The 10337-nt window shown below is 45.4% G+C and overlaps 1 protein-coding gene across 3 annotated transcripts in view; it reads right to left on the reverse strand.

Moving 5' to 3' along the window:
* Positions 1 to 7586, reverse strand: part of CAMK1D (calcium/calmodulin dependent protein kinase ID) — a 211064-nt gene extending 203478 nt beyond the window's left edge. For all 3 annotated transcript variants that reach the window (XM_048300579.1, XM_048300578.1, XM_048300577.1), the window contains exon 1: positions 7240 to 7586. In XM_048300579.1, the coding sequence (XP_048156536.1) occupies positions 7240 to 7331 (92 nt within the window). In that variant the 5' untranslated portion in view covers positions 7332 to 7586. The remainder of the gene's footprint in view (positions 1 to 7239) is intronic.
* Positions 7587 to 10337: the final 2751 nt, after the last annotated feature.

Here is a 10337-nt window from a genome sequence, read left to right on the forward strand (position 1 = left end):
GACCCCCAGCACTGTGCTCAGCTGTTCTACACATAGATCCAAAACAGAGCTTCCCAGTAGCTTTTTCTTAGCACATCCAGTGTTTAAAAAAAAAAGGCTTTTTAACTCAGCCAAAAAATTCTGCTTAAGAGTATTATTTTAATTTAACTTTATACAATCTGTTTGGTGAGTAATTCTGGCACAAAACTCAATATGCAGCTTTCAACATGGAAACATCACTGAAAGGGCTGTCAAAAGTTTATTAACAATCTGTTATTTATAGCTTTCTTTTTCAAAAGTGATTGGCACAACATTCAGAAGAAAATCATAGGAACTGCCAAGTCAGATAACAAAAAAACATACTGGTGTTAAGATTTGATAGAAAGGTTTTAAGGAACACTATGATTGCTAGAAATGAGAAATATTCTGATTGCTAAGCCAGCTATTTGTCATTCAACAACAGCCCAATCACACACATATGTTTGCAAATTATTGTTATTGTTGTTAATTATTATTTACAGAGAAGCACTGAAATGCAAGGTGGTTTGAATTCCAATGAAAATGACAGATTGCTGCCCCGAGGAATTTTTTATCCCTCCTTTCACTCATTACCTGTTTACTAACAGTGCCCGCTTAGTTCCAACTTGTTTTCCTGCTATCTAAAATGACTAGAAAATTAGGTCTTATTAAGTAATCATGAATATAAACTGTGAGTCACCGGTTAAGTGAATACCATCACTGGCAATAAATTCAGAATCCTATTGTAAATGCCTGTTATTGTCAAGCAAACCAAAACAATACGACTTTATTCAATATTAACTGTATCCTTGGATGCTTGAAAGGATTAAGTAACCCCAGCTAATATTCTGCACGTAGTCAGGAGAACTGTGTGTGAAGGACAACAAAAATAATTGAGGTCAGTAACCAAAGTGGAGAGAAAAAGAGGCAAAAAGGAAGGAAAACATTAGAGAGATATTTCAGCTCCTATGTGAAAGCAGATGGAGGGTGAAGGAAGCAGACAGGCTGCTCCAGATGGCGGGAGCGGCGGCAAAGAAGGCTCTCACACCCACTGTGTTGTGGCTGTGATGGGAACAAGAGACTTTTGGTTAAAGGATTACTGTAGGGCTTCAAAGAGTTGGGTTCAGCTCTGTCCACCACCTCTCCACACTCTGGGTTTTGCTTGCTGGGAGCTTTTGGGGTGTCCGCTGTCTCTGTGGCTGCCAAAAACCACCAATTTTTTATGCATGTTTTGCTCTCAGCTTTGCCCTACACGAAGAGAAGTTGTGGAATAGGTATGCGTTATACTGAAGTCCTGAGGACTGAGATTGAGTGTTGGCCAAGGCAACATTTTCCTAAACAAAAAATAGCAAGAAAAAACTCAAACTGTCTATTCCAACCCAACCCAAATACCTTACTGTCACCTTTGCTGGTCAAGCACCCTCCGTGGCTGCACAGGCATGCAGGTGAGCAGGTATCCTCTGGCAGCAGGTAGCTCAGACAGGACCAAGAGGTGCTTGAAAGAGAATATCCACGGAAGAAGAGACAAGGCAGGGAAAAAATGACGTAAGGCATCAAAACTAGTAGACAAACAGGCTAACAAAGGAAGCATGAGCACATATGTGAGCTGACAATACAGCAACTGTGTGTCTCCAGAATTATGTATTTACCTGAAAGCTTTTGATTACTGAGTATTTTGAAATCTTCATTTCAGACAACGAAAGAAAATTGGCCTTTAGGCTACACTGCTGTCCCAAACAAGCACTTTCCAAAATGCACCCGTGAACCAGACCTGGAGAGCTGTGAAAAATCCCTTCCCACCAATGGCTGCCAATTTTTTTTCCCAATCCTCACCATCAGCCTTTAAATCCATTGGCCATCTTGCTTTTCTTTCTTTTCCATTTCAATTCCAGCTGAACCCTCAAACCTACTATTTTCTGTAACTGTTCAAGGAAGACCAACAGTTTACATCAAAAGATACCAACTCATTATTTTTAAGCCTTCAAGAACACACTGGATAGCAACCTATACCACATGATAGCAAACAGGATTACTTGGTTTAAAGCAAAATATGTCACCTTAAAGGAGTCCTAACAGTATTTTTCTTCTTTCCCTAAATAGAGTACACAAACTACAACATCTGAGTTGTTTCACACCATTAAGTTAAAAATTAATATTTGGACCTCAGCTTTCACTCCTCCCACAGATGCAAGAGAGGTGCTGTAAGCACCTCTTAGCATGAATTATACCTGGCCCCACATGGGTTTGACAGCAAGACTCCCAGAGTTAAGGATTTTAAGGTCAGAAATGACCATGAAGTAACTTCTTCTGTAAACATGGACAAGAAGCACCTTCCTGCTGCATGAAGCCTGAGAGCTTTCAGAGCTCCCAGAAAATCATCCCAGAGGAAATGAGATCCACTTGCCTTCATGGTTTGCTCCAGAGGTTCATCAGCTTTTCCCCTGAAATATGAAGCAGTCTGACAGAGCCACTGCTGCCTCCCTGAGGTGTCATAAAAGAGAGGCAGCAATTGCTGGTAATGTCAGCAGAAACTCAAAAATCAGACAAACTCCTCAATCATCACAGGGGGCATTGAGCCAAGGAAAACACAAATATCAACATATTTCTTTATGTCTTGAAAACTTCCAAAATCAGAAGGGAAAAACTGAGTAACTTGCATGATGCCTCAAGTTAAACAGTTAAACAGGAATGATCTGTTGTGTGAATCAAACACAATGGCTTTTGGCACCCAGTTGATGAAAAGGCAGGATCTTTGATCAGAGGCAACCAGATCTTGAGCCTTCTGGTACCTCCCAGCACCTCCCCTCTGAGAGCGGCCTCTGCCAGGACCTGTCCTTACCACCAGCATCTTCTCACCGGTGGGAGCCAAGGCTGGCCTGAGGCACAGCCTCCACAGGGATATGACCACCCAAAACCAGACAAGATCAGGGGTTGGATCAGCTCATAGAGTGCCAGTGTGAGGCTGCATGTAGGGGAAGGCACCATGAAGGATGTGAGAGGACAAAGACACAGCAGACAGCACGTAGGGTTTGTGACGATGTGTGTGTTTGTGTGCACGTGGGTGTGTGAGAAAGAAAAGAGATGTGAGAGGAGGACGAGCAGTGACTTAATTTCACAGCATGAACCAGCACGTACTGGTGTGTGGAAGAGCCACGGCGAGTGCCAGGAGCCCATTAAATGGCGTAAGAGTATGGACACAGATGAACCAAAAATTACCACAGAGCCCCTGAGAAAAACAGAACCACCCATATGTTTTCTCTATACTGTATTTTAGGAAAGTACTGGAAACTTATTTGAAGTGTATGTGTCTTCCCACCCAGCTCTTACTATGTTATGGCTATATCCATGCAACTCCCTCTTTTATCCTTACTAAGCTTTAAATTCCTTAAAGCTACCACATCATTTTTAAGGACAGCACCAGTATTTTCACACTTACTAAGTCTGAGCCTTTCTAAATATTAGGACTTCATCATAACTCTGATGTCAATACGGCCTGATGACAGACACCTTAGAAATGTAGGGTTGATCTAATTAGGCAGATCAAGTGATGGAACTTTCCTTTTTGATTAGTGGATGACATGGTGTTTCTTATTATTTCTTGGATGTCAAAATGTGAGGTTTAAAATGCCTCAGATATAAAATACTTTAATTATGGAGGGAAGAAAGTGATATTTCTGTGATCACTCATCTTCTTATCAGATCCCTGCTATTGTGAAACCTCACATCTCTCAATGGCTGGGGCAGAAATCCCCCTCTCCAGTCAGGCCCTCAATTCCCCTCTCAATTTGTCTTCCAGGGGGAATTGATTAGAGCTACAGTAGGTGAATTTGTGGAAATTTAAAGAGAGAAGCAGTTAGTCAGATCCTCTTCTTTCCTCAAGCACACCTGTCTTGACTTGGAAGGGACTCTAAATTACATCAGCTGAGGATCTGGCCCGTTGCTATGATTTTATTTTATCTTTATTTTGTTTATTTTTTCTTAGCTACTTTTTCAGGATCTGTAACTTCCTGTCAGTGGCTCAGCAACGAACAGGTCCAGTTCCAAGAAGGGACACTCAATGAAGTTGTGCATATGGAGTGTGATCCAATGTCCCACATGGACTGAAACAGCCCAAGAATGGATCAGGACCATCATATATATTGTAATACAAGAACATCAATAATCATGTATGGTAAAATATATTGATTGATATTACCAAAATCTTTTGTTGACACTCTGGTACCCGAGAGGTTGCAGCCCCAAATTAAGATTGCACATGCTTTAATAGCTGCATAGATACAGAACAAGGTAAATACAGGTTTGGGTATATCTGAGCCAATCACTGCATTGCTAGTACTTCTTTAGAAAAACATTACTGCCCAACAGCACAGAGCAGAGCAAACAACACAGGCCTCAGCCACCAAAGAAAATTCTTTGGGTGGAAAAGGGCTACTTTCTTACATCTGGACATGACATCCAATTCAATTTCAGCATCAATGTGGCAGGACATGATTTACAGGGACATGTAAATAATTAATTCCAGCTCTGGAAGGGAGAGCTGGGTACTCATAAGAGGTTCCTTGAAGCCCAAATGATGTAATGATTAACTGACTTAGGATCTTTTTAATAATTCCAGCAAATTTCAGCTCTCCCATGTTAAAGATCTGCTGAAGAGCTTTTATTCAGATGAAAGGCTCCTTTCTGAGAATAAATCATTAATAGGGTATACACATAGATTTAACACTCACAAATCAATGCACTTGAAATAAAAAAATGTTTTTAAAGTTTCTTTTTTGCTTTCTTCCCTGATTTGGGCGTTTAGTGCTTTTCTTTCTCTAGCCAATTTTACCACAGGCAGTTAAGACAGCTGCATGAAAAAGGGCTGTTTTTCTGTTAAAAGTGCTTTTAGCACTTTGGCATCCTGAAATGGAATGGCAGAGAAATGAAAAATACAGCTACTACAATCCAGTACATTTCATGTGACATGCCAAGTTTTTCACTCCATGCTAGAGAAAAATCTATTAAACAGTGAGATCAAGTTTTGGCTGTCCAACATGGTTCAGCATTACAGTGCAGGAGGGATCAAAGCAAATTTTAACCCTGCTCCTAAAAAATGCCAGAGGAAAACATTTTGGTCCAAATACTTTAAAGCCATTTATACTTATATAGCTTAATTCCTATTTAAATGCTTTCTTATCAATAATTGAGAATGTTTCCCATCATTTGGGCTCCTGGACCCTGTGTGTCTGCTGCTCAAGTCAGTGAACAGCCCTTCACTGTCTTCAGTGGAAATGGAACAGGCACTTTAATGATTTGAACAGCAATGGCCTAAATTTTTTAGAAGTTTCACATCCTGGTAAGTCACACCAGACCTGGTAGGAACTGCAGGTGCTGCACTGGTGGGTAGCCAAGGACAGAACCAAAACTCAGATTCAAATCTTCTAATTATCAGCCTGCCACTGGAAGCCAAAGAATGCACAACCAGAAGGCAACCCACGAGTGGGCTGTTAAATGCTCATGCATTCATAATTAAATACAGCCATGTACAAAAAAGAAAACAGCTCTATTTTCTTTATATGGGCCCAGGTTTGTAATCCAGTTAATTTTCTACAACTTTCTAGACTGACTGTGAAGTCAAGTTTAGAAACTTCACAGCTTCCACTCCCATTAGAAAGGACTTACTCACCAAACTGTGAGGCTCAGACAATGGTTAATAGTTTGAGACACTAATTGGCCATATTTAATGAATTTAATTTGCAACAGCCATGCTAATATGCATAACTATCAACTCTGACCAGCTTTACCTTCCTGGGGACCTACACCTGCTCCCATTAGCTACAGTGGGATCCGGATCAAGGCCACAGCATTAATTCTTCTGAACCCCTTCAGCAGCACAAATTAACCCTCACAGGTGGCTTCAACGCCACAACCACAGAGATGACAGAGAGCTGAAGAGTGGGAACCCCACTGAACTGTCCTGCTGCTCCAGCAAACCTCAGAGCATTAAAACTTTGCTGCCCAACACCCCTTTGCTCAGGAAGGGAACTGCATGCCTAAGGCAACAAGCAGGGCACATCTCTTCCAGCATGAAATTCTCACAGCAAAAACTCAATGAAGGTGACGAGAATACATCACAACATTTGGCTCTTACGCTGCGTTTTGCTTCTTCAGAGACCTGGACGGACATCAATTTGATTTACAAAGTCAGTGTTTTCCTGAGGGCTGTGCTATCAAGCCCATCACGGCAGATCTGCTGACCCACCTCCATGTTAAACCACCAGCCTGGTTCCTACTCGCAGCCTGTTTATAGCGAGCCCACGAACCAGAAATACTCTGTTTATAGGGAGCCCTCCCTTGGAAGCAGAAAGAAACTCAAATATTAGTCAAAACTTGTTCAACTGTGTTTTGGAAGTGGCACGCAGCGTAGGAAAAGCACTACTCGGGATTAACAACGCTGCGTATCGAGACATGCTTGAAGTTCCAATTAAAGCAGTGGGGACACAGCTACGAGGAGCACTCCCAATACAACCAACTCTCATCACAATGTACACACACACACAGCAGCCCGTGCGCTGACTCCTTCAGCACTCCCGGCTCCCTACCTTTGTAATATCCTGTGTGAGAAAATTAGTTTTTAACAAAAACAAAACTCTTTGCTCAGCCAAAAAGGCACCAGCCTGTACCCCGCTCCCTTGCACCATCTGTGCGTGTTTTTTCTCAGCCTTCTAAAAAAAAAACAACTCTAACGTTTTATTAATCTTTATGCCCCGCCACTATAAATAAAACAAATAAAGCCCGACAACAGTTAAGCATCGTAGCTAAAACACTTCCAATCCACTCCGATTATTTCTGCTCGTCTGTCCACGAATAGCTGCAGCCATTGGCTTTAGGGGAAGCGTGCAAGTCAGACCGCATTTATTTACAGTTGCACTATCAAGAAAAAGCCTTCCCCTGTCTCCTCGTTCTATGAATATTTTAAAGCACTTGGGGATTTTCCTTTTTATCGGTTTTTTGGGGGGGGGTGGGGGAAGGGTAAGGGGTGATGCTAGCCCAGCTCCTGCCCCACAATTCTATTTTTCTCCGTGTTCCCAGGTCGCTCCGACTTCTTGCTCGGATGGATGCGCAGGGCGCGGAGCAGCACCCGCGAGTGCGCAAATCCCCGCACAGAGACCCGCACCCACCCGCGGGGCGACCGCGCATCCCCGGGGGAAGGGACAGGGACAGCGCCCGCCACCGGCCCCGCAGCCAAACCCCGCCACCTACGTCCCCAGCGTCTCCTTGAACTCGAAGATCTTCTTGATGTCCTCCGCCTGCTTCTTCCAGGAGCCGCCGCCGTCCCCGTTCTCCCGGGCCATGGCTGCTCCGCGCAGCCCCGCGGATGCCGCGCCGCCGGCTCCGAGCCCTCGGGCGGCTTTTGCTTTCTTTTCTGCCGCGGCGGCAGCGGCTGCTGCTGTTTCTTCTTCTTCTTTTTCCTCCTCCTCCGCCTCCTTCTTCTCCCCTTCCTCCTCCTCCTCCTCCTCACACTTCCTGCCCGCCGCCGCTTTTATTTCCTCCGCGCTCCGGCAGGCTCCGCGAGTGTCACTTTTCCTGGGCTATTTCCTCCCAACTTTCTCTTTCCCCCCCACTTCCCGCCCCTTCTCTCCCCTCCTCCGCGCCCCCCCCGCCCCCTCCCGCGGAGCCTCTGGCGGGGCCGCCCCGTCTCTCCGTCCTCCTGCGCCCCGCGCAGCAGCTGCGCGCACCCGCGCCCTGGGGTCACTTTGCTCCCTGACTGACCCACCCCTCGGAAAAGTCCCTTTTTTTTTGGTTTGTTTGTTTTTCTTTTCTTTCTTTTTTTGTTGATTTTTTTTTTTTTTTTGGAGGGAGGTCACTGTTTCTCTTCCCCCACCCCCGTGCGGAGCCCCGCGGGATGCTCAGCCTGCCGGGCGCGGTGCAGTGCGGAGCGGCCCCGCGGGCGCAGCGGCTGTGCGCGGTTGTTATGGCAATGGGAGGAGGAGGAGGAGGAGAAGGAAGAGGAGAAAGCGGAGGAGGAGGAGGAAGAAGGAGGAGGAGGCAGCCTCGCCGTTGCTCTGCTGCCTGGCGCTGCCCCTCCTGACTGAATGAAGATAATTCGCATTGCACCAAAACCACGCACGTCAAACGGGAGGGGAGGGAAAGCAGTGAGGGAAAAAAAAAAAAAAGGAAAGCCGGAAAAAAAATAAAAAGGAAAATTAAAAAGGCACACCACAAGCGGTCGTGCTGCGTGGACGGGCTGTGCGCGGGGCCGCGCTGCGATGCGCTGCGATGCGCGGGGGCAGCGGTGCCCACCTGTCTCGCACACGCACACACATTCCTGGGATGCAAGAACGCATCCCTCAGCAAGGACCACCCTCAGCCAGCACAGCCCTCGAAGGGGCACCCTAGGAGGGGTCAGGCAGCCCGGGGGCCGGTGATGGGCACCGCGCAGCCCCGGCGAGGGGTCCAGCCTGGCACCGCGCCCACCCCGCCGGCACCGCCGTCCGAGCCGGGCACGGCTTCGGCCTCTCGCACTGTCACACACGCGTGGCTGAGATTACTGCTAAAAGCAGCTTTTTCTCAGCGACACTGAGACCTCTAGCGTCGTCACATCGGGCATGGGCTGAGCTCTTATGCGGGGTGACAGGCAGGATTCGTCAGACATCAGAGAAAATGATAGTCTACACTAACTGAGATGTTTATGGTTAAGATCTTTGGGCTTCAGTTTTAGAATATGTAAGGCGCTAAAAATGTGCAATTCTTTTGGGACTCCCAAGTTAGATGACTAAATCAGAGTCTTTGCTGTTGGCAATACAGGGGCAGCCCCAAACCTGACCAACTCCAAACCTGATCATCAAATCGGGACCTGAGAATAAATCCAAATACAAGGAGCTAAATAGCATTTATTTTAAAACAAATGTAACTGTATGGACTTTACTGTTTTAACATGTACTGTGTCTTTTAACAGATGCCTTCAACTTCTATTTTGGAAGCTGATTTTCCAGATTCCTTATAATTTATGAGCAGAATTTACAAGGTGTCAGCTTGTGAGACTTCGCCTGGGTCTGGGCTAAGCTGTGCCTCTCATCTCAAAGGAGCTGTGGCAGAGGTGGGCGTTCATAGGTAGGTGAAAGTGTTAACCTGGAGTACAGGTTGGGGTGTTTGGTCAATGCTACCCTCTGCTGGGCAGAGCCACTCGGCTTTGTTTGTGCCAGCTCCGGTGGTTTATTACTGCACTCCTCTGATGCTTTGGTGGCTGTCCAGCCTCATGGACAGCCCAAACAGCTTGGGATTTCCTACGACGGATGTTTGTTTGTTGTCACAGCATGCACTTTGGAACAGGTTTCCTTCTGCTCCTCACTTACTCCCATCTTCTCATCACCCTCAGGATTTTCTTTATTGCATGATACATACAGTCTACTCCGTGATAGTGCCACCAGGAGTCCCCAGGCAGCCTCACAACCCCACTGCATACCTGGGAAATGAAAGATGTGACTGATCTAAAAACATGCACCTGACTACCAAATCCAAGTTGTTCTTCAAAGCCCACCACCGTGACATTTTCTCTCTTTTTCACATGTAAATCACTTGCTATTAGAAATGCCATGCTCCTGCCTTCAGGAGAAGATTGTCAGAGTGTGAGGCCAGAAAGGGCAAGTGTGATGGTCTGCCCTGACCTCCAGCATGGTGGAGGCCAAGGAGCTTCATCCATCCAGAATACAAGCATCATAACTTACCTTGTGGCTATGGCATCCCAAAACCATCCACCACTGTTATTTATGACACCACATTGGTCCCCACAGCATCACGTTAAATCTCACTGCACAGACAGCATCATCCTCTTCTCCATTTCCACTTTTAGCAAGCAAAAATTTTACTTAAAAATTGCTCAAATCCTTAGCAGCGCCTCAATTTCTCAGCATCAAAATTGCGTAAAATCTAAGTTCTATTTTCCTTGTTTAACCTACACCTTTAGTATCACATGAATGTGCTTTTTTTTTTTTTTTTGGTGGTGAAATAACTCCCATTTGAAGTAACTGGTAATATAGAAGTCTCTGGAGCCATTACAGTTTTAATGAGAAGTGTAGGAGATGCTTCTATTAGGCAGGGACCACTGGCACAATAGACTGTAAAAGCCCTTTCAAAGTCATTACAGTCTGTCATGTCAGGCTGAATTTAGGGAGTCTGTAATCTTGCTTGATTGACAAGCTCCTGCAGAGCTATTGTAGCTATTTGAAGAGCAGGTATTTCTAAAAAATTAAAATCTTACGTGGAAAGTTCTCTCTGGAGTGGCTGCGAATAGCAGAGCGTGCTGCAGCTGTGGGGCTCTGCACGGCTGCATTCAATGTTTAATTACACACAACCCGATT

The sequence above is a fragment of the Corvus hawaiiensis genome, chromosome 4 (genome assembly GCF_020740725.1).
Source record: "Corvus hawaiiensis isolate bCorHaw1 chromosome 4, bCorHaw1.pri.cur, whole genome shotgun sequence".
In the NCBI taxonomy this organism is placed as follows: Eukaryota; Metazoa; Chordata; class Aves; order Passeriformes; family Corvidae; genus Corvus; species Corvus hawaiiensis.